The 21,703-nt window shown below is 68.8% G+C and overlaps 2 protein-coding genes across 4 annotated transcripts in view; one reads left to right on the top strand and one right to left on the bottom strand.

Moving 5' to 3' along the window:
- The window catches only part of ATP8B2 (ATPase phospholipid transporting 8B2), a 32,777-nt gene extending 24,854 nt beyond the window's left edge, over nt 1–7,923 (top strand). Inside the window, exons 29-37 of the mRNA XM_074981294.1 lie at nt 2,569–2,817; nt 3,232–3,355; nt 3,871–4,052; nt 4,173–4,333; nt 4,898–5,042; nt 5,129–5,172; nt 6,355–6,430; nt 6,757–6,859; nt 7,499–7,923. Coding sequence (XP_074837395.1) covers nt 2,569–2,817; nt 3,232–3,355; nt 3,871–4,052; nt 4,173–4,333; nt 4,898–5,042; nt 5,129–5,172; nt 6,355–6,430; nt 6,757–6,859; nt 7,499–7,796 — 1,382 coding nt within the window. The 3' untranslated portion in view covers nt 7,797–7,923. The remainder of the gene's footprint in view (nt 1–2,568; nt 2,818–3,231; nt 3,356–3,870; nt 4,053–4,172; nt 4,334–4,897; nt 5,043–5,128; nt 5,173–6,354; nt 6,431–6,756; nt 6,860–7,498) is intronic.
- Nucleotides 7,924–8,074: 151 nt separating this feature from the next.
- Nucleotides 8,075–17,142, bottom strand: SHE (Src homology 2 domain containing E). 3 transcript variants are annotated; one of them, XM_074981295.1, is made up of 6 exons: nt 15,729–17,138; nt 14,753–14,879; nt 13,156–13,422; nt 12,606–12,771; nt 12,176–12,295; nt 8,075–10,650 (listed from the first exon to the last, which is right to left on the bottom strand). In XM_074981295.1, the coding sequence occupies exons 1-6, from the start codon at nt 16,158–16,160 to the stop codon at nt 10,464–10,466; spliced, it is 1,299 nt and encodes a 432-aa protein (XP_074837396.1). In that variant the 5' UTR covers nt 16,161–17,138; the 3' UTR covers nt 8,075–10,463. The 3 variants fall into 3 exon arrangements, with proteins under 3 accessions (XP_074837396.1, XP_074837399.1, XP_074837398.1); XM_074981298.1 differs by lacking the exon at nt 13,156–13,422 and having other exon boundaries at nt 15,729–17,142; XM_074981297.1 differs by lacking the exon at nt 12,176–12,295 and having other exon boundaries at nt 15,729–17,141.
- Between the last annotated feature and the right edge of the window lie 4,561 nt (nt 17,143–21,703).

Below are 21,703 nucleotides of genomic sequence, written 5' to 3'. Positions count from 1 at the left end.
GCTCCTCTGCCCCCCGGCTCTGGCGGCTCTCCTGCTCTGGGCCCTGGCTGGGGCTCTCTGGCCTGGTGCTTGGGGCACTCTGGGGAAGGCTGGTCCTGGGGCGGCGGGGCAGGGTAGGGCTGAGGTCCCTGGGAGACAGCCTGGGAGGGACTGGGGTGCTCAGAGCCCCCACCCCAGGGCCTGTCCCTTGGTGCAGCTGGGGTCTTGGCTGTGGGGGCCCTGTCTGCTCTGGTGACCTGCAAGCCCCCCTGGAGCTCCTCCAGAGCCCATTGCCACCACCGTCTGCAGCCTGGGCAGAGGCTGCTCCCATCCGGCCCCCCTCGGAGCCGCCCTAGGGCACAGAGGGCTGGACTGGGTCTCCAGCTTGGGGCCAGGCCTGGCCTGGGGCCTGTTCTCCCTCCCTCTGCAGGCAGCACATCCCAGAGACCCCCCTGCCCCTGCTCCCTCCCATCTGCCCCGGCTGTGCCTAGGGTCCGCGATTGTCCTGCCTGGAGCCTTGGTGCTCCCCCACTCATGTGTCTGGCCGTGGCCCCCAGTGCTGTGCTGGGCAGCAGAGAGCCGTGTGGGGAGTGTGGACTCACGTAGGGCTGTGGAATGAGCGGGGGCTTGGGGAGCCAACGCAGACGGCAAGGAACCCAGGCGTCCTGGCTCCCAGCCCCCCACAGCTCTCCCCAGAGGGAAGTGAAACTCCCCAGCACAGCAGGGAAGTGCCAAGGCCGCCTGGTACCAGTGTCAAGGCTGCGCTGCTGTAGCTGGGCAGGGAGGGGAGGGGTCCCTTGGGCACAGTGTGGCCTGGCTGGGCTCTGAGCTGCCGCCCACCACGTGCGTCTCCGCAAGCCTGGGGAGCCGTGGCTGTGGGTCGGTCGTGTTTGCAGAGTGGTGGTGGGCTGTGTCGGGCTGACCGTGCTGGTGGGCACTGGAAGTCCCTGGCCACCAGGTAACTTCTAACTGGCCGGTTGGAAGGAGAACTAGGCAGGTGGAAGTTAATGAGTCTGGGGGGGGGGTCTCTCCTTTGGAGCCCACCCCCAAACCAGCTTGTGTTTGACCCTTCCTGGTTCCTGTGCTGCAAGTCTGTTCTACGCTGGGTCCCTGTTGCCTGCGAACCCGTCTGTTCTCCCTGCTGAGTGAGTCACTTCTGCCTGCAGATGGGGGCAGGGCCTGGGGACCTCCATCCTGGGACAGAGCTGCCAGCCCTGGTGCCGGGGCCTCCTCTGCAATGCTCGCGCTAAACCCCCTGTGGGATTGCCCAGTTGTGGCCTTCACCCCACAGCCCTGGGGGCCTGGCACCAGGCACTGTGCAGTGTTGCTGGAGATTTGCCCAAGGGGCTGAGGGGGCCCAGCAGCTCCTCCAGTTGGGCTGCGGGGGAGGTGGGGGGGCTGGGAAGTGCCAGGGCTGCCCCAAGGGAGCCTGTGGCAGTGTTGGTGCAATGTGCATAGTGGGGTGGGGGTGGGGGGTGCTGAGAGACATTGACCGAAGCTCTAAGCCGCACCTCTAATGGGAACCACTTCACACTGGGGGCACAGCGCCCCCCGCCTTCCTGCACCTGTGCCTGGGTGTGTCAGTGGGGAGGTGCCCAGCCTGGCATCTCCCTGGGAGGGAGGAGCTGCCCTCCCACTCCCAGGTTGGGGGGTTGCTGCCCGAGGCTCAGCCTGGTGTTGATCCTGGCTCTCAGCCCCATGCAGAGGGTGGCCCCTGCGCTGGTGCTGTGCCCGTGGGATGAGCAGGCAGCTGAGAGTTCCCTGTGCCCAGTGGCGGTTGCATCAGGGGCTGCAGAGCACGGGCTGTTCCCAACAGGGCCAGGCAGGCCAAGGCCACTGGGACAGAGGGTTTGCTTTGGTTATTGATGTTTGCTGGCTGGGGGAGCTGCCAGCCCCTCACCTTCACAAACCACTGAGCCTAGCCCTGCATTACAGTGCCCCCAGGTGGCACTGAAGCTTAACCCTTTGCAGCCCTCCGGGCCCTGCTGCTGTGTGGCTGCCTGCTGGCTGGGCCTGGCTCCCACGCAGTGGGTGGCTGCCCTGGCTCTGGAGGAGTAGGGGTCCCTTGTAGTTCCTCTGGGCAGTCTCAGGCTGCCGCACTCCCCTGTACCAAGGATTGGAGGTGCCCACGTCCCAGCTAATGCACTGCCCCCACCGCCTTAGCATGGCACCTGCGGGGGCCATACTGCTGGCTGGCTGGTGTGGGCTGTGTGTCGGGAGGCAGGGACGGGGAACAGCTGGGTGGGGAGTGACAGCTCAGCCCTACGCTGTGTGCTCAGGTTTGTCCTCTGCAGCAAATATTGACACAAGCTGGCCAGCTAGCAGCAGGGAAGGGGGCAGCTGGGCACTGGAAGGCTCTTTGGCCCACAGCAGCCAGCGGGAGCTGTCTTCCGTGACCGCAGAGTCTAGTCAGCTGCTGGGACAAAGGAAGGTGGCAATCCCTGGGGAACAGAAGGGGAAACTGAGGCGCAACTTGGGTATTTGCCTCGGGTCAGCTGGGCATGGAACACAGGAGTCCTGCACCTCCCAGCTCTAACCACTAGAGACCACTTCTTTCCCACTGCACTAATGACCATCCCTCTCCTGCAGCCCTCCTGCCCGAGACGGTGGTGAGCCCCCTGGGAGCGAATGTCACCCTGCCCTGCCTGCTGGGGGGGCTGGGGCCCAATGGCTCCGTGAGCTGGAAGTTGGAGAGCCAGGCTGGGAGCGGACAACGTGCCAGCCTGGCGGGGTCAGAGGGCAGCCTGCTACTGTCATGGGTGCAGCCCAACGACTCAGGCCAGTACAGCTGCTATGTGGGTGGCTGCCTGGTGCAGGTGCTGCGGCTGCTGGTGGAAGGTGAGTCCAGCTGGGAGTGGGGTGCTGCATTGGGGGCCCAAGGGCACCTGTGTGGTGAGGGGCCCCACCTGCTGGTTGCTGCAGCCGTGTCAGGCAGGCTCATCCTGCAGGGCGTGAAGGCTGGCGCACTGCCAGCTGTGCCGCAGGTGAGCAGTGTAAGGTGATGTGCTGGCATGGGGAGGGCCAAGCCTGGCCGCTTCCCGACTGCCCTGCCCACCTCTGCCATCCTAACCCCCCATGTGGAGTCCAGTGGGGACATGCCTGGCTGATGTGGCTGGGTCCCCAAGTGTCCCCTGCTCAGCTTTGCTGCCGTACCCCCCTGTGCGGCAGGGGCTCCCCTGGGCCATGGCTGGCTGGTCCCTGACTGCCCCTGCACAGCTGGGGGCTCTCCTCATGGCCGGTGTCTGATTGCAGAGCCCCCGGAGTCCCCCAGGTTCTCCTGCTACCGGCGGAGCCCAGCCAAGGACATCCTGTGCGAGTGGCACCCCCAGCGGAGGCCATTGCCCCACACCAGGGCTGTGCTGTGGGTGAAGAAGTGGTGAGGAGCGGGGGTGGGGCAGGGCCGGGTTTGGCCGGGACGAGCCGGCCCACTCATGCCATTGATACTCTTTCGGGTCCTGGCGAGCAGCCGGTCAGTCTCTGTGCTTTGACTTGCACCCCCTGACGGGGCGCTGCCATCCTGTGGGCAGGCAGGCCAGGAGCAGGGCAGCTTGGGGCGCTCTCCCTGGGCAGTGGTAGGGGCCTTCAGATAAGACCTCTTTGCCCAGGGCCTGCCCGTGCTGCTTGAGAGCAAGCCCTGCCCACCCCCTGGCACACTGCAGGGTCCTTCTCCACAGCCTGTTTTGCAGCAGGGCCCTGTGACCGCTCTGGTCCAGCCTGGAGCTCCATCACTGGCTGGGGCCAAGAGGCTGCAGCTGTCGCCTGGTTCCGCAGGGCTGCTGGAGCCAGGAGTGGCTCTCGGTAGCCCTGCAGGGTTCCCGACCCAGTCACTGTTCAGCCTGCATCCCTGGGGGCTGCAGCAGGGCCTGATCTGTCCCTCGCCACCGCTGGCAGGCTCAGCGGAGAGAACGCCACGGAGCATCAGTGCCGCTACTTCCCCAAGGTGGAGAAATACACCTGCCGGCTCCGGGTGGCGCCCAGCGAGGATGACACTTTGCTGCTGGTGTCTGTGTGTGTCAGCTCCGGGGCAGGAAGCACAGTCAGCAAGGACCAGGTCATCTCAGCCAACCGTGTCTGTACGTACAGTCCCTGTTCCTGGCCCTCTGCTGGGGCAGGCTGAGGCTCCCCCATCCCTGGCCTCTGGGGGCACGTGTTGCCCCAGACCCTCTCCTTTGGTGATCGCCCCCTCCCTGCAGTGAAACCAGACCCCCCAGTGAACGTGCTGGTGGAGCCAGTGCAGAGTGCACCCCAGAAGCTTCGTGTGACCTGGAAGTACCCACCCTCCTGGGACCCCCGTTTCTACCGGCTGCACTTCCAGGTCCGCTACCGGGCTGAGCCCTTCCAGAGCTACACGGAGGTGAGCGACCCCCACAGAGCCCCTACCCCTGCCAGACCAACTCCACATCTGCCCTGCCATGCAGCTGTGCAAGCTATAGCTATGGCACGTGGTGAGAGTCCCTGGGCTTCACACCTCCCAAGGGGCGGGGTGCTGCCCAGCTACCCAGGGCTGGCAGCAGGGCCGTGATGCTTCCCTGGCAACGTTCCCTCTCGTTTGTTCAGTCTGCATGTGGTATGGATTTTGTTTCATGCGCCAAGGCCTGGACGAACATGCACCACCAGTAGACACATGCTGCTGGCTGGGGGCTCTGTCACTGGGCTGGGTAGCACGAGTGCTCAGCTGATGGTGACGCTGCTGGTGGGTCCCTGGCTCAGTGGGAGATGTCCAGCTGGCCCCAGGGAGAGCCAGGCAGCCCTCGAGCAGTGGTTGCAAACAAGCTCCTGCTGCTGTGGGCTTGGTGGTCTCAGCAGCAGCATCCCACGGTGACCCCCTGTGCCCTCTGTAAGTGGCTGCTGGGTCACAGGCCCCTGAGGGACCCCACTCAGTCCGGGTGCCAGACTTTCATTCTGCCGCTGGTTTCAGGTCGACCGGTTAAGGGAAATGTCCCTGGTGATCCACGACGCCTGGCAGGGCAGGCAGCACCTGGTGCAGGTGCGGGCGTTGGAGGAGTTTGGCCATGGCTCGTGGAGTGAGTGGAGCCGGGAGGCCGTGGGCACCCCGTGGGCAGGTAGGTGGGAGGAGTCTCTGGCTGCTGTCCCCCGCCACCCCGAGTCCCAGGGCTGTTCCCTCACAGCCCCTTTCCTTTCGTTGCAGATCCCAATGACCTCGAATTGCAGACAGACCCCTACAGCCTGCAGGTAACGTGGGCACTGCTGGGACTGACAGTTCATCTGTCTGGCAAGGGGCCTGTGGGAGGATTTTCTGGTCAGCGCTGAGGGCCAAACCAGGGCAAACAGCTCAGAACGGGGCAACTGGCAGCCCAGGACTGGGGGTCCCCTGTGGGGCACCAAACCCGTCACCCAGAGCCCTGCTGTCGCCGCTCCGGCCAGCCAGAGTCACACCAGCAAATTTCCTCACACACGCCGGCTTCCCCGTGCCACCCCCAGCCCCACACCGAGGAAACCAGTCGCACCAAAGCCACCCCAGTTCTCCCAGCCACGGCCCCAGGTCCGCCTGTACCTCGGCCCTGACCCCGGCGAGCCGCTGGGCCCGGGCTGCAGCAGCCAACGCTGACGGGTCAGTGATAGAAAGAGGAAAGAAAAGGCTGAGACTAAACTCGTTAAGGCGCTCCCGTTACACACCCGGCACAGGGGGCTTGGCGCTGCCTTGCCGCAGATGGAACCGCTGCCACCCCAAAAGCCTCTGGAGCACGTCCTTTGCGGGGGTCAGCGACCCTTCTGGCCCAGCTCCCGCAGGGAGGAGCTGCAGGGGAGACGGGGCAGGAGCTCTCGGGGCCCCTTATCCCCAGGCCCAGTGTGGGAGCGGGCGGAGATGGAGCCAGTCACGCGGGCAGGTCACTCGTCCAAGCCCTTTCAGGCCATCAGCCAGCGCCTGCCTGCCAGGCGGCACCCGAGAGCCGCACTCCTCAGCTGGGGATTGGCACCTGACGAGGCCCTTAGTGTGTCAAGTGCGGCTTCACCTGCGGGAAACGCCACCCCCCCCCCCCCGACAAGGTGGCCCCCCCCCCGCTGAAGTCCCCCAGCCACGGCCGTTCCAGTGCTTCCAGCTCCTGGGGGGCAGGTGCCCCAGGCCTAGGAGGGGTGAACACAGACGCGGTGAACGACGGCAGACGCCTGCCGCGTCCCACTGCACACGGGACTCGGTGCAGACGGAGCAGCAACATTTTGCATGTTTGTCTCGGAACCCATTAGCATCCCACCCTCAAGGGGACTCGGGGCTTGGCCCTGTGTGCGCCTCTCCAGGGCTCCACGGGCACGGGGGACGTACCAGGCGTTGGGGGGGTGCAGGGAGGGGAGTATCACAGGCAGGCTCTGGGGGACTCAGGCTGTGTTGCAAATACACCCCCCCCCTTCCTCCAGGTCCCCTCAGATTATGAACTCTACGGCGACCTGTTCACGGCCCCGCCAGGGCTCGGCAGCACAGTGGACGCTAATGGTAAGTGGTGCCACCCACCCTGCCCCTCCTGCGCTGCTGTGCCAGATGTGGGGCCACCTGGGGGCAGGCCAGGGACGCAGCGGGCGAGCACCCGGCCAGATAGCCCCATGCCAGCCTCAGGGGCCTGGCCAGCTGGCAGCCCTTGGGGCTGAGGGGTGGCTGCTAGTCCTGGTGAAGGCTCTCGGGCATGTGGCTGGCTCAGCAGAGCTCCTGCCTGTGTCCTGGGCCAGGTCCCCCCCACTGGTACCCTCCAGGACCCCATCTGAACACAGCAATGCGGGCTGTGCTGGGCTGGGTAACGGTGCCTGTGTCCCCTCCGTGTGCAGGTCCTGCTGTCGGTGACCACTCGGCTGTGCCCCTCGCCACATTGCTGGTTACTGGGGGCAGCCTATTGCTGGGCACCGCCCTGCTCACTGGCATCATGGTCAGGTGAGACGCCGCTGGGTTGGAGGCAGGGTGCTGGCTCCGAGGTAGGGAAGGGGGGTATGGTACTGGCTGGCTTGGAAAGGAGGGAGGCAGGTACTCTGTGCCAGGCAGTGCATGCCCACGCAGGTCTCAGGTGGGAATCCTGGTCCCCCTCACCCCCAGAAATGCCCCTGAGATTCCAGTAGACCCCTCCCCACTTTCCCTGCTCCATCCCCTGCAGTCCAGCAGCCTCTGCTCCGGCTCCTGCCTTCTCGCATGGCTCTGCTCAGGGAGCCCAGCTCATTCTGCTGCTCCAGCCTGGTGCAGCTCCCAGAAGGGCCAAGGTCCAGCATGGCTCCCACCACCTGCCAGTCACTCACCCAGGCACCTAAGGGGCATGGCCAGGTGCCACTGGCTCTCTGGACCCCTGGCCTGCCCTGCCGTGGGAGGAGGGCCACGCCCTCAGCATTGAGTGCTTGCTGCCCCCCCCTTGGGCCACGGCAGCCACCCTATGTGCTTGTCTCACAGGCCTTCCTGAGAGCCAGGGGCAGGGGCCAGGGCCTGGAGCAAATAGGGTGGCCACATTGTGACCCAGGGCCAGGGGGGCACTGGACTCCCTGCCCTGGGGTGGGAGCCCCCTGCCTGACCTGTTCTGTGTTCAAGGTACATGAAGAAATGGCGGCGGGGCGCCCTGGGCCAGGGCAAAGCCAGCACGGTTGTCCAGCACCCCTTGGTGCAGCTGGCTCCTCCGAGCCCCACGTCTCCACTGAGCGAGGCCCCACTGCTCTCCCCTCCAGCATCGCCAGACAGCCCAGCTGCCCCCAGCAGCGGGGACATGGGTCCCTTCCATGTCACCAATCTGGATTACCTGCAGGGCCCCAGCCTCACCCACCTGCCCTGCAGCAGCCGGCCTGGCAGGCGCCAAAGGTGGGGCCTGGCCCTGGGACTTGGCTATACATAGCTGAGCTGCTAACAATAGCGCGACCCCTGCCACAGCAGCCTGGAGCTGCTGCTGCCACAGGAAGGAGCCAAACCTGGCAGAGCTGGCCCCTGGTTAGCGTTGAGTCATACCCAGGGCTGCCGCTGGGGGCTCATACCCGCACCCCTGCAGCTCTTCCCTGGTTGGCAGCTGGAGCAGCCTGGGCAGGGCAGCCCAAGGGGCACCTGGCTCCGGGCTGGTACAGGGTGGAGTGCGGTCAGGGGACCCACCTCAGGCAGAAAGTGAGCAGGGACACTGTGGCCAGTGGAGAGGGTATTTATTGGAGAGCCTGGCAAGCTACAGGCACTGGGGGTGCAGGGCCCTGCTCCTCCTCCCCGTGCTCCCCTGGGGCTCTCAGTTCCCTGGTGGGGCTAAGAGCCAGCGCATCCTCCAAGCCCCCAACACAGGCTGAGCCAGTGCTGCTGCTGTGTCGGCCGGGGGCTGGGGTCAAACCTAACACTGGGTGGCCACAGGTCTGGTGGCTGCAGCTTGCCCACCCCCCACCAGAGAAGACAGATCCAGCCACCAGGCACAAGGAGGGAGGGGGGGGCTGCAGCTCAGGGCCACGGCAGCGTGTGCTGCTGGTCCCCTGACCCATCCCCACGTGAGGTCCTGCTGGCAGCAGCCTGCACTGGGGGCACCGAAGGCCTGTTTACTGGGCCTATGATGGGTCTGCCCCTGCAGCGCTGTGCCCCCATGAGGGGTGGTAAACGGGCTTGGGGAAGAGCCGCGTGTTTGCAAATATGACCAATAAACGTTTTGTTACGGGGTGCTGCTGCGTGGGAGCTGCTGGCCAGGTGGGGGTTGGGTGGGGGCTGCTCTGGGGGACACAGGGCAGAGCTTCCCCCCTGTTCAGTAAAGGTGCTGACCCTGCTCTGCCATCAGCGCTGGCTCATCACCCGCATGGCCTTGCCTGGGGAAGGGAGCAGTACCCCCCTTCTCTTTGCCTTCAGCGGGGAGGCAGGGCCCCTGCTGAGCCAGGCCAGCGCCCCCGTGGAGAACCCAGGCGTCCTGGCCCGCAGGGCTGCTATTTGTTTTGGAACACCAGCGAGATGTGGCAGATGCAGCTGGGACGTGCTCGGGGCCAGGGAAGTCAGGAAGCCACAGGCCGGGAGGCTGGCCTGGCCCATGGCCCAGGGGGAGCTTCGGTTCCCCTTTGGGGCTGGCCTGGGCGCGTGACAAGCTGCAGCGGATGCAGGTGTGTCCCTTGGGGCGGGGAAGGACGGTGCGATGGTGCTGCCGGCCCCGGGGACGGGAGCAGGGTGCGCTTCAAAGGCCCCAGCCAGCTCGGCTGTGGCTGCAAACGGGGTTGCCGGGCAGGGCCCCAAGCTGCTGTGGAAGCTGAGACCTGGGGCAACCCCCACGCCCGCAGTGCCAAGGAAGTTCCTGCCTACGCTGTAAGTGGCCGGCCCCGAAAGTACCCGCTGCAGCCCAGAGCAGCTGGCGCCTGACACAGGAACTAGGCGGCCTCGGTCCCCAACGCCCCCCGCCCCGCTCGCGGCCCTCATCGGGCGGCACCTGCAGCTCCCGGGTGGCCACCCACGCTCTGCCCCCCGCCCCCCGCCCCGGCCCAAGCGAGCGGAGCAGCCTTAACCCCGCCCCCAGGCTGCCGGCGCCTGCCTCGGGTCCTGCCGCTGCAGCAATCTGAGCAGGAACTCATTAGCATATGGAAATGAGGAGAACATGCTCCTGCCGTATGCGGGCTCCTCGGCCCCGGCTGCCCGTGTTGGGCCAGCCAGGGCTGCAGACGGGAGGGCGCCCCGCTGTCTGTGTAGGGGACAGCCTTGGGGGACGGTCTCAGGCTGAACCTGGGCCCCCCCAGCAAGTCTGCGCTGTTCCTGCAGGACGGGGACAGGGGGCCCCGCAGCCACGGCTGGTCAAACGCCGGAGACCTGCCCGTGCATGCGCGGGGGGGGGCCTGGCGCAGGCTACTACGCCGGGGGGGGGGGGGGTTGGTACGCGCCGGCTGCGGGAGCCCTGGGCCCACCCACCGGGGCAAGTCTGGGGGGGGGGGGGGGCTGCAGCTTGTGACGGACACGGGCCGCGGCTGGCGCTTGCTGCTCCCCGAAGAGCCCGGCGGACTCCCTGCAAAGGCGGGGGGGGGGGTCTGGGCCCCTCCCCCATGGGATGTACTTAATTAGCAGCTGGGTCTCAGCCCGCAATTAACCGCGCGGGGCTTGCGGGTCCGCCCCCGCCCCCCCGCTGGCGCTGCCTGAAAAGCCTCGCTCGGGTCGGGCCGCCCAGGGCCCCCTGCCTGGCCAACCGCGGGGGCTGGGCCCGGCGCACCAGCGGCAGCGTGGCTGGGGAGCTTGCGGCACCCCTGGGCCAGCGGCCTTTGGGCGCGGGGCCACACAGGTGCTCCAGCGGGGAGCGGGGGGACACCCGGCCCTGGACAGAGCCCCTGGAGCAAAGGGGCACCGGCGAGGCCAGGCAAGCGGCCCACGGAGCCAGGCCCGGCTGTGCGCAGCGCTGCGACCCAAGGGGGCGCCCCGGGGCCCCCTAGCGCAGCCCAAAGGGCCGGGCGGCAGGAGCGCTGGCCCGGTCAGCCGAGAGGCGCGAAACGGGGCTGGCCGGAGACCAGGCGCAGCTGCAGGCCCCGGAGGGAGTCGGCCGCGTTGCCGGAAGCAGCCGGCCTGGGAGGCCGCGGCGCTAGTGCAGCTTGCTGGGCACGGGGTGCAGCAGGGACATGTGCTCGGCCCCTTTGAAGAGCAGCTTCTCGGAGGCGTAGTGACGCACCACCTCGGGGACGCTGCCGAAGGCGCCGCTGCTCTGGCTCAGCGTGTACTTGTTGTCCTTGGTCTGGGCCACGAGGATGTGGACGCATCCCTGGCTGGTCCTGCAGCAAAGGAGGGGGGTCAGCGGGGGGCTGCCACGGCCGGGATCCCTTCGGCCTTCCCCAGGCGCTGGGCTATGCCCGAGCAGCTCCGCGAGCCCCGGGGGCAGAGGGAAACTGAGGCAGGAGCTGCACTCAGCGCCTTACCCAGCGTCAAACCCAGGCGTCCAGGCTCCCAGCGCCCGGCCCCGCCCCGCCCCGCCCCCGCAGGCCCGCGGCTGGCCCCAAAGCGAGGCGCCTGGGCGGCATCTTCCTCTGAGCCCCCCGCGAGCGGCTGGCCAGAGCCCGGGGCTGGCGCTTGCCCAGCGTGGTGCCCTGCAGGCCGGGGCGCCTCCCGCCAGGGTTCTGCACCGGGCACCGCCTCCGCCCCCTGCTGCTGCACCGGGGGCCGCTCTTTGCCCCACCGCCTCGGCCACAGGGAGCCTAGCGGGGGCCTTCCCACCCAGCGGCCCGCGCACGGCTCCCCGGGCTGGGCCCCGCAGACGCCGCGGCCCCAGCCCGCCCCTTTGTTCCCTTCCCGGCTCCGATTGTTTCAGCTCCAGGGGCGCCGCTTCCTCAGGAAGGAAACGCGGCCAGCACAGCCGACAACGATCCTCCAGCGCTGCGCCAGGGAGCCTGGGCTGGGCAGCGCGGCCACCACCCCCACGCCAGCCCTCTGGGGCACGGCCTGCGCCCAGGGACTGCCGCATGCCCAGTCCTGCGGTCCAAGGGTTCAGGCCGCTCCCCAGAGCCCCCTCGGCCCAGGAAAGGCGGGTCCCTAAGGCAGGGCCCAGCCTGTGTGCTCGACAGAGCCCTGCCAGGACTCCTGGGTTCTGCCCTGGCTCTGGGAGGGCGGGGGAGGGGCCCGTGGGTTAGAGCGGGTGGGGGGGGCGCCGGGACTCCTGGGTTCTGCCCTGGCTCTGGGAGGGCGGGGGAGGGGCCCGTGGGTTAGAGCGGATGGGGGGGGCGCCGGGACTCCTGGGTTCTGCCCTGGCTCTGGGAGGGCGGGGGAGGGGCCCGTGGGTTAGAGCGGGGGGGATGGCGCCGGGACTCCTGGGTTCTGCCCTGGCTCTGGGAGGGCGGGGGAGGGGCCCGTGGGTTAGAGTGGGTGGGGGGGGGCGCCGGGACTCCTGGGTTCTGCCCTGGCTCTGGGAGGGCGGGGGAGGGGCCCGTGGGTTAGAGCGGGTGGGGGGGGCGCCGGGACTCCTGGGTTCTGCCCTGGCTTTGGGAGGGCGGGGGAGGGGCCCGTGGGTTAGAGCGGGGGGGGGGGGGGCGCCGGGACTCCTGGGTTCTGCCCTGGCTCTGGGTGGGGAGGGGGCACGCGGCCCCCTTTCTCCTTCTGAGCCTCCCTGCGGACCCGAGAACGCCCAGCCCCCTGTCCAGCCGCAGCGGGACTCCCCGGCACCTCACCCCCCGGGCCGACTTTCCACGGGGTGCAGCCCCGGCCCGCCCCGCGCCCCGCCCGCTGAGCTCCAGGCCTCAGCCCTGAGGGCCGTGTCCCAGCCCGGCCCCTCCAAGCACCCCCCCCGGTTCCCCGCGCTGCACGCACTTGAGCGCGATGGAGTATTTCCCGCTGCCCGCCTCGCTGCTCCGCACCAGGTATCCGGCCTCTCTGCAGGGCTGCAGGCGGCTCTCAGCCTCGGCCCGGCTGATGGCCCCGTGGTACCAGCTGGAAGGAGCAGGGCGCGGCTGGGTGTCCCCGCACGGCAAGGCCCCCGCGTGGAGGGGGCTGTGCCCTGCACCGCCTTGGGCCCAGGTGCCCCGGCCCGCAGGAGGCTGCGCATCCCCTTAGCTGGGGGGCTCTGGGGGCGGTGGGGGGGCTCCCGCAGGGACCGCAGCACCCGGCCTGGCCTGGCCTGGCCCGGCCCAGCGCCCCTGCTCAGCCCCTCGCACAGCCCAGGCCGGAGGCTCAAGAGGCGACAGCCCTGCGGCCGCCCCCGCCAGCAGCGCGCGCACCCGGGGCTCGGGCTGGCGCTTACGGCTGCTTCTCCAGCGCCAGGCCCGGGTCCACGTCCGCGGCGTCGCCCTCGCCGGGGTCTGGCGGCGTCAGCTTCAGGCTCTTGGGCGTCCAGCTCGTCCGGCGCTGGTGCTGCCGGGGCGCCTCGTCCCTTGGGGCGCCCGCCCGGTCCGCTCCCTCGAACTGGACTGGAAGGCGGGGAGCCCGTTACCGGCGGGCAGCGACCAGGTCCCCCGCCCGCTGGAGACAGGGCCTGGCCGGCTACGGGCACGCGGCCCGCCCGCCCGGGGACAGGGCTAGGGGAGCTGGGCCCGCCCGCCCCGGCAGGAGACTGGAACTGCTCCCCGCCGGCTCCCCACGTGGGGACCAGCGCGACCCGGCCCCCGAGAACAAGAGCCAGCGGGTCCGTCACCCCCCAGACTCGCCCCTGTCACCCCCCAGGCTCGCCCCTGTCAGCCCCAGTCACCCCCAGGCTCATCCGTCACCCCCAGGCTCGCCCCGTCTCTGCTGCCCCCCCAGGGACCCCAGAACCGGTCTCCACAGTCCCCGCTGCAGGGCCCCCAGCCCCCCACCTGACAGCGCCTTCACTATCTGCTCCTTCTTCCACTCCCAGGGCTGCTCGTACTCGGCGGCCGGACGCTCGTCGGCCTGCGGGAGCCGGGTGTCCGCGCCCCGCGGCCTCCTGTCCTGCACAGCGGAGCCTGGCGCCTCCCCGGGCTCATAGGGGGTGTCGTAAAGCTGGGGGGGGGCCCTCGCCGGCCGCTCCCCTGGCTCCCCCGGCCCGTCCAGCAGCAGGACGGCCCTGAGCAGCGGGTCCTTGGAGCCCCGCCGGCGGATTTCTGAGGGGCGAGCGGAGAGGGGCGTCAGGCGGCCCTGACCCCGTGGCCAACAGCGACGCCCAGGGGACCCCGACCCTGCACCCCCGGGCCGGTGCCCCGAATGCGGTGGGCGGGGCACCGCGCGGGGCTGAGGGACACGGGCCGGGCCGGGGCTGGGGTCCGCTGTGCCCCTGCCCCGGGCCCGGAGGCCCGGCTAGCCCGTGGGAACCGCCGCCAGGGCCGGGGAGCAGCTGCCGGGGCCTCCACCTCGGCTCACCCCCACGCTCCCGCCCGCAGCCGCGGGGCTGCCCCAGGGCCGAGCTCCCCGCGGCCCGGCTCCGGGGACCCCTGGGGCAGCCCCGCCTGGAAAAGTCTCATCAGCGAACCTGTCAGCTCCGGCCTCCGCCCCGCCGGCTTCCTGCTATTGCGCCCAGCGGCGGGGCTGGCTGGAAACGGCGCTAGAAGGGCACCGCCGGACGCCCCCTTGCCGGGCTCCCTTGCGCGGAACCCTTTGTGCTGCGCCCCGGCGGGCGCGGACGGGCAGCGCCACTCGGGGCGGCGGCGGCGGCGGCGGCGGCGGGCGGCCGAGCACCCCGCTCACGGGCCGCGCCCGGGGCCCCTGGCGCCCCCTGGGCCTCAGGTGCGAGCTCCTCCCCTGGGGGCCCGGCTGCCTCGCTGCGGCCCTGCCCCTGGCCAGGCTGCGTCGGCCCCCAGCGCCAGGTCCCGAGCCCAGGGGCTCCCGGCCCCGCTGCCGGTGGCACAGGCCGAGGCGGGGGACCCAGGCGAGCTCGACGTTCGCACGGCCCCAGCACAGCGGGGCCCGGAGCCCAGCGGCGCCGGGAGGGTGGGAACGAAGCGGCCCCAGCCCTGCGCCCTACCCTGGACCCGGCCGGGCGCACGGGCACCCCAGGGCTGGGAGCCGGGGGCGGCGCCTGGCCCCACCCCAGCGCTGCGGCCTCCGCTTCCTTTGGCGGAGGGAGCCCGGCGACCCCGGGCCAGAGCCGCTCTTATCTCTCCCCGCAGGGCAGCAGGAAGCGAAGCCCCTTCCTGTGCGCCGCGCTCCGCGCCAGGCAGGGACTGAGTCCGCCCGCGGGGCCATCCCAGCGGAAGGGCCGCTGCGTCTCCCTCCCCCGGCCGCCGGGCACCAGCGGCCTCCCGTGAGCCGGGCAGGTTTAAACGGCCCCAGCCCCAGGCGGTTCCCAGCTCGCCAGGGCCGAGACCCGCGCGGCTCCCCGCAAGCCGAGCGCTCGGCAGCCGCCCCGGGGAGATCCGGGCGCCGCTGTGCCTGTCTGCGGGTGGCAGCGCTCCCCAGCCGGGCGCACCGCGCTGCCAAGTCCCCGCGGCCGCGCACCTGTGATCAGCTGCTGCGCGTCGTAGGGCTCCATGTACCCGTCGTTCTCCCCAGGCCGCTCCGCCTCCCGCTGGCCCTTGGTGCTCTTGGCGTCGTAGGGGTCCGCGTAGTCCTCCAGGATGATGACCTGCGGGCGGCAGAGTTTCCAAGCGCCCGGCCCCGAAGGGCAGCGCCCCGCGCCCTCCGCACCCCGAAGGTCAGGCCCCTGCCCGCCGCTGGCCCGGGGGGGCGCGCTCGGGGCTGGGAACGTTTCACGGCTGCGGAGAGCTGCTCAGAGGGGCCAGGAGCCGCCAGGCGCAGAGCGAGCCCCGGGGCAGGTCCTGGACTAGAACGCGGGCGATCCGCTTCTATTCCCCGCCCCGCCGTGCCTCAGTTTCCCCTCCCAGGCTCTGCTCGCTGCGCATCACCGCCCCGCAGGGGCCGGGTCGCCAGGACGCAGCTGGCCCCGCGCTGAGCGCACCAGCCTCGTGCTCAGGGGTACAGGAGCTGGCGCTGCACGGCGGCGCCAGGGGAAGACCAGGCCTCGGCCGCTGAGTCCGGTCCGTCTGCGGCGCCGGCGGCGGGGAGCAGAGCGCGTCTCAGCAGGCGTTGAAGCCCGGTCTGCGGGGGCTCCCCAGCCTGGGGCCCGCCGCGCTCGGAGCCTGGGCTGCGGGCACGGGGCACAGCTCGCTCCCCGCGAACGGGCCCGGCCCTGCAGCCAGCCCAGCCCCCGCCTCCCCCGGGGCTTAGGGAGCGGGAGGGGCAAGGCGGCCCCGGAGGCGCAGACTAATCAGCTCAGCCGCCGGCCCCACTTTGCACGGGGGGGAGGGGCGCGCCCGGCCAGCACAGACACCGCCTCCGCGCAGCGGGGCCCTGTCTACACTACGCCCGCACCCTGGCCCCCGGGGCGGCCAAGCCCCGTGCCAGGCAGCGCTGGGCTCCGGGCCGGCTCCGCCAGCGCAGCCCAGGCACTACCCGCTCGGCCGCAGCCCCTCACCGTCTCCTGCTTGGCGCTCCTGGCCCGGTCCTCCTCGGCGGGCGCGGGGCTGCTGCCGGGGTGGCGCTTCTCGGGAGCCTCCACCTTGATGAGCCGGTTCCTGTAGGCGCCGCCGCCGGGGCCCTTGGGGGCGCCGCCCTCCGCCCGCGCGTTCTTGCGCATCTTGCCGGTGGCGGCCTGCAGCAGGCCCTGCAGGTTGTCCCGGGCCAGCCGGCTGCCCCCCTCCCGGCCGGGCGCCGCCCTGCAGCCCCCCGGCTCGGCGGCCGCGCTCTTGGGGGGCTTGCCCTGCAGCGGGCCGGCGCTGGGCTCGGCCGGGCCCAGGGGCTTCCGGGCCGCGCTGCACAGCTTGCCCAGGCTGGCGCTGCCCGGCCGGGCCCGCTCCGAAGCCGTCTTCAGGCTGGAGGGGAACTCCTTGAACCACTTGGCCGCCATGGACGGGGGAGCGGAGCGTGCCAGGGCCGAGCCAGCAGCGGCTGGGGCGCGGGGAAGGGGGTGGCCCTGTTCCCCGCTGCCCCCAGCACAGCGCAGTCCAGGGCAAGGGGAGTCACTGGGGGCTGGTCCTTAACCCATGGGGGGCGGCAGCCAGCCGGGGAGGGGAGACACTTCACCTGCAGGGAAAGGGGGGTCGGCCTTCGCCGGGGGGCAGCCGGGGTCGCTCCGGGGATCTCGCTCCTTCGCCGGGGGGGCGCGGCTGGGGTCGCTCCGGGATCCCCCCTCCTTCGCCCGGGGGGGCGGCTGGGGTCGCTCCGAGTCCTTCACCCCATCCAGGGGCCCCCAAGAAGCGCTGCGGGGAGCCCAGCTCCGGGCGGCCCCGGAGGGGTGCAGCGCAGCGCAGCGCAGCGGGGGGACTCTGCCAACGGAGCCTCGCCTCGCTCGGCGGCTGCCGGCCAGCGCTGCCCGGCTCCCCGCCCAGATCCGGAGGGGCCCGGCCGAGCTGCGCCGGGGCCGCTGTGCAACGCGCCCTCGCCGCTGCCTGATGGCACCGCCTCCAGCCCCTTGGCCCGGCGGGAGCCGAGCCCGGCCCGGCCCGGGGGCGGTGTTGCCCGAAGCTGGGACGTTCCTCCCCCGCCAGGGGTGGGGCTGAGCGCGGGCCCCGCAGCAGGGAACTGCGCGAGCCCCTTCCCCGGGCCGGGCTCCCCTGGGGCCGCCAGGCCCTGCGCAGCGGCGTGTGCCCGGCCTCGCCCCGTTCCTTCGCGGGTGTCTGTCGGGCCCAGCGCCCTGGGAGTAGCGGGGGGCTTCGCTGGCTCCTTGCCGCTCCTGCCCCCCGCCCACGGCAGCGCTGCATCCTGGGCCCTGCTGGGGGCGGGTCTTGGGCAGCAGCTCCCGGCCCCAGCGCCCGCCCTGCACCACTCTCCGGCCTGCGAGCAGCCCTGCTGGGGCCGGAGGTGCTGCCCCAGGTTTTGTGTGGGGCCCGGCCCTGCTCCCCAGCCTTCCCTCGCACATAGAAGCTGGGGGCACCTCCGCCCTGCTCCCTGAGCTCTCACTTGGGCCTGGGACACTGCGCCCAGCCCCACCCCACTCCCTGCCTCACACGTGGGGCTCTGCTGGGGCCCCGCCTCACTCCCCATCAGCTGCCCAGGCCCAGCCTAAGGCTCTTCTCTGCCAGAGTCTGCTTTCAGGGCCCCACAGCCCAGGCTCTGCTCTTGGCTAACACAGGGGGGCCCAGCTGCTAGCACCTCCCCCCAGCTGTAGCCCATCTCTCTGGGCCCCCCTTTCCTGAAGCCAGAGCCCTGCTGCCAGCCTCAGCTGCTCTTCTGGAAGTGGAGCTGCCCCATGAATGAAACCTGGAAGCCTGGGCGCCCTGCTCAGTTTGCACCTTCCAGAGCAGCTGTACCAGGCTGCTGCAAAGGCAGGAACCATGGCGGTACTGGCTCGCTCAGCGACGCGTTACGGCAGGGCCAATGGCTGATCTGGGCAAGCCCGGAGGGCTGACGCGCTGCTCAGGGTCCCTTCTGGCCCAGGGAGGTGGGGCCTGAGGCTCTGGCTGTTTTCCAGGGTCTGTCTGAGGCCTGAAGGCTTGAACTGTAGTACCAGAGGGAGAGTGGAGGTCCTGGAGCACGGCTTGTGTGCACGTGGCACAGGGCAGGTTGGGGGGTGGGGCACTGCCCCAGGGCCCTGGGCCCACGCCTGCCTTGATTTAGCTTTCCATGGCTGCTGTGCATCCCTCCCGCCCATCAGTCTCCTCCCGGCATGGTAGGACTGTGGGGTCAGGGGTCACAAGGCCACGTTTGGCTCTAGCAGGAGGCGTTCACGTCATCTTCCTTCCTACCCTTTCAGGGCCCTCCCAGGCCCCACAAAAGGCCTGGAAACCAGCGTGGCTGAAATCCTCTGGTGAGCTCAGCCTGTCCCTTTCCTGCCTGCTGCCAGCTTTGCTGTGTGACTGTTGACTTTGCGTCCAGCACACGAAGGCCGGAGATGCAGCATCTTTCTGTGTATCTCAGGCTCAGCGCCCTGTGCTACTGTCCACCTCCTGGAGCATCTTTCCCGGGTCGGGGGCTCAGCGGTGGGCTGGGATTTACTGCTGTGTCGGGGGCCTTGCTGCTCCTGCACCTGCTGTTGAGCGTTGCAAAGGAGCCTGCCACCCCCAGGGCTGGAAGCAGTTCTGGGGTGTTCGCAATGTCGTTTTGCTTTTTGTTTGCCATCCAAGCCAAATCGGTCGGTCTAGAAGGTGCCACAGGACTTCTCGTTGCTTTTGCGGATACACATGAATGTGGCTGCTGCTCAGCCTTACCCAAACCAGAGGGCTGTAAAGTGAGCTGTGTGTGTGACAGCTCCCACCCAAACCCACAGCCCTGAGTAAGGCTGCAGCCGCTGTCAGTCTCTGCTGGTGACCCAGCCTGCTTTGCTTTCCGAAGAGGACCTCTCGCTTTTGCTCAGGGATGTCCACCTGCGGCACATCAAACAGGGGCTTCTCGGTGTTTAGAAGGTTGCTGTGTTTCCCTGGCATAACCCTGGTACAAGGTCTCCCTGCTGCCAGCTCCTGGGGAGGCACCATGGGGGTTCTTTCTGGGACAGCAGAGGCCAGCTGACAGGCATGTGCTGTCCAGGGGCTCTGGGCCACGATCCGGCCATCTCCTGGCTTGCTGCACTGCTGGTGCCAGTTTCATTCTGGAAGCACCTTTGGAAAAGCCCCCAGCTGCTTCCTTGGCATCAGAACTTCTGCCATCTGTCCATAACTGCCTGGACTCAGCCTGGGCCCAAGTGCCCCCTGTGATGGAGTCGGGGGAGTGCATGTGAGAGTCAGGCTGGATGTGGGAGACAAGCAGAGCAGCTCCCAGTGGCTAAGGATGACCCTGGGGCTACAACTGGCAGGTAACACCTCTGCCCTGAACAAAGAGGAGGGAGGAGCCGAGCTGGGTTTTTGGATCGGGGAACGGCAGTTTGAGGCGAGGGGAAGAGGAGCTGGAACGCAGCCAGCCTGAAGAGGGGGAAAACTACACCCCAGAGGGGCACCCCTCGGGGTCTTCTCCCCAGGACGGGTTGGAAGGACTGTCTCTGGCTGCTGTGAGAAGCTGGGCATCTGTTGCCTAATAAACCTCCTGTTGTACCTGCTGAGTGAGAGTCACTCCTGCCAGCAGATGGGGTGCAGTGCAGGGGGACCCCTGAACCCCATCACCCCCAAGGCCTGGGGCACTGAGGGAACAAAGGCCACCTGGGAGGCAGGTTCTTGGGATAACAATCCCCAGGTTTGGGCTGCTTGTGCCTGAAGCAGGAGGAAGGCCCCAGCTGACACCTAGAGCGAGGTGGATGTGCTCGTAAGGCTCCTGCTGGCACCAAGCTGCATAATGAGTGGCAGGGGTGGCCTGTGGCCAAGGCGCTGGCACAGAGGGACAGGGCTTGCCCATCCCTGCTCTGCAGGCTGCTTCCCCGGGGGACAGTGGGACTCAGGTCAGAGCAGGGCTCAGGGACCAGGAAGACTGGGGAAGGTCGTGGTGGCTTGCAGAGCCCAGTCCGGCTTGTGCAAAGCAGGCGGGGCCCTGGGATGGCAATGCAATGGGCACTTGTCCCCGCAGAGCTGGCTGGAAGGCCACCTGCAGCCCTGCGCCACCTGCTCCATGGATCCAGCACCTGCTCTAGGAGCCCTTCCGGGGCCCAGTGACAAGATCAGGTCTGTTTCCTTGGCAGGCTCTGGAGAAAGCCCACAGTGGTAAATGTGAGCGGGTGCCAGGCCTGGTGCCTGTGGGTGCAAGCGCCATCAGGAACCCGCAGCCAGGAAATGAGACTTCCTGGGCCCTTGTCTGCTGGTGGCAGCAGCTCAGCCCATGGGCGACAGGCTCCCACCACCCGCAGTAGCCAAGCTGGCAGGACAGCTGCAGCTTAGGCCTGACCCAGGCTGCTGGTACCCATGGGCAGGGGGGTCCTACTCTCGATGGAGCTAACATGGCTTTGGCACCTTTCTGTGGCTCCAGTTACATGGCACCATGAGTCTGCCTGCACCCATGGTGCTGGGGCTCTGATTGAAGGGGGTCTCCGAGGGGCCTGTCCTTCCTTCTGCAGGTGTTGGGGCCCAGCAGCCAGCTCCCCCCAACACAGGCTCTGCTCAGCAGCTGCCATGGAAATGAGATGGGCTCCAGGCCCACCTGGGGCTGTCACACTGCCCCAGCCTCCCAGCTGGGGGATAACAGAGCTGGGAAGTTCAATGCACCTCCTGTGGCTGTTAGGCCCTGGCAGTCCTGGGCTCCCCTCCACTGTGGCAGCTCTAGTCCAGCCCTGGCCGCTTGAGTGCGGACTCTGGTCATGTCCAGCTGGTGCAGCCCATCAGGGCCCAGCTGAGGCTTCTGTCTTCCCTGCAGCTGGTCACCTCCTTAGAGGGTCCAGTCCTGTGAGCTCTGCCCTGCAGCCCAGGGCGCCAAGCCTGTCTCCTCACCCCCAAAATAGCCCAAATGCCTTCTGGGAACAGCTGACCCTCCAGCAGCCTGCACCCACCCCTGGGCCTCAGCCCCCTCAGACAGGGAGTCGGGGGGGAATGAATTGTGACCTCCCTGGCAGGGAACAGGTGAACCCAGCCAGGAGAATTACCCGAGAGGGGCTTTGCCCCAGATGATGGGGCAAGCCCTTCGCCGCCTTCCCATAAAGCAAACCGCTGGGCTGTGCAGGTCCATGTGTACATGGCACTGGGGAAAGGTGCTCCCTGCTGCAGGCCCCAGTGCTACTTACCCACTGTCAGCTGCAACAGAGTTGCAGGGGCAGCTGGTCACCTGCTGTTTGAAAAACCCCAAGCTTCCTAACTCCCGGGCAGTCAGCTCCCTGCCCTGCCCCCCCGGGGGAGAGGCTAACGCTGGAGCCCCGGGCCCCTTGCCGGGCTCACATGCTCTCGTTTGACCGCGCAGGGGTTGCAGCTGATCAATCTCGCAGTGCTTCTTTGTTGACTTTAGCCGTTTGGCCTCCAGAAGCCGGTGGACAATTTCTGGGCCATAAAACAGCTGGCCCAGCCCCTCCTGTGCCACAAAAGTACAAGCATGAAGCCATCAAGAGCTGGGCGTGCCTGGTACAGTGCTGAACAGCTGCCTTGGTGCAGGCAGCTGGGCCCTTTGCACTGAAACAGGTTTTAAACTTGATCCACACTGGCTGGGTGGGGTGTACTGCATGGGACTGGCACCCAGCCACCCCTCTTCAAAAACCTGCATTTCCAGTGGCCCCCATGTGCACGCCTGGGCTGCAGCTGTCAAAGCACTGGGGTGTCCTCTGCTTGCATACAACAGCCCCGCTGGCCTTCATCTCTGACGCCCTGTGCACCTTGCTCACTCCTGCTGCCAGCCTGGCCTGTACCATAAAGCATTTGCTGATCCTCAGAGCAGGTCAGCTCCTAGCTGGGGTGGGGCAGGACAGTCCCCACTAACCCTCTTTGTCCAGAGCTCATCTACACAGCTAACGGGGAAGCAGGGTGGCTGCTGGTTAAGACCATGCACCTCTAAGTGCCTTTTGAGTTCCTAAGGGTTATCCCAACTGTCTGGCTTCAGGGGACGAGCACTGCA

The sequence above is a fragment of the Carettochelys insculpta genome, chromosome 30 (genome assembly GCF_033958435.1).
Source record: "Carettochelys insculpta isolate YL-2023 chromosome 30, ASM3395843v1, whole genome shotgun sequence".
NCBI classification, from domain to species: domain Eukaryota; kingdom Metazoa; phylum Chordata; order Testudines; family Carettochelyidae; genus Carettochelys; species Carettochelys insculpta.
The sequence above is the reverse complement of the archived record's forward strand: the minus strand, read 5'-3'. Positions and strand labels throughout refer to the sequence as shown.

Excerpts from the sequence above, each read along its gene's own strand:
- SHE (XM_074981295.1), bottom strand. The coding sequence starts at position 16,160 with ATGGCGGCCAAGTGGTTCAAGGAGTTCCCCTCCAGCCTGAAGACGGCT. Across the intron at positions 14,880-15,728 it reads GGAGCGCCAAGCAGGAGACG|GTCATCATCCTGGAGGACTA; the intron begins GTGAGGGGCTGC and ends TGCCGCCCGCAG. Across the intron at positions 10,651-12,175 it reads AAATACTCCATCGCGCTCAA|GACCAGCCAGGGATGCGTCC; the intron begins GTGCGTGCAGCG and ends CCTTTGCTGCAG.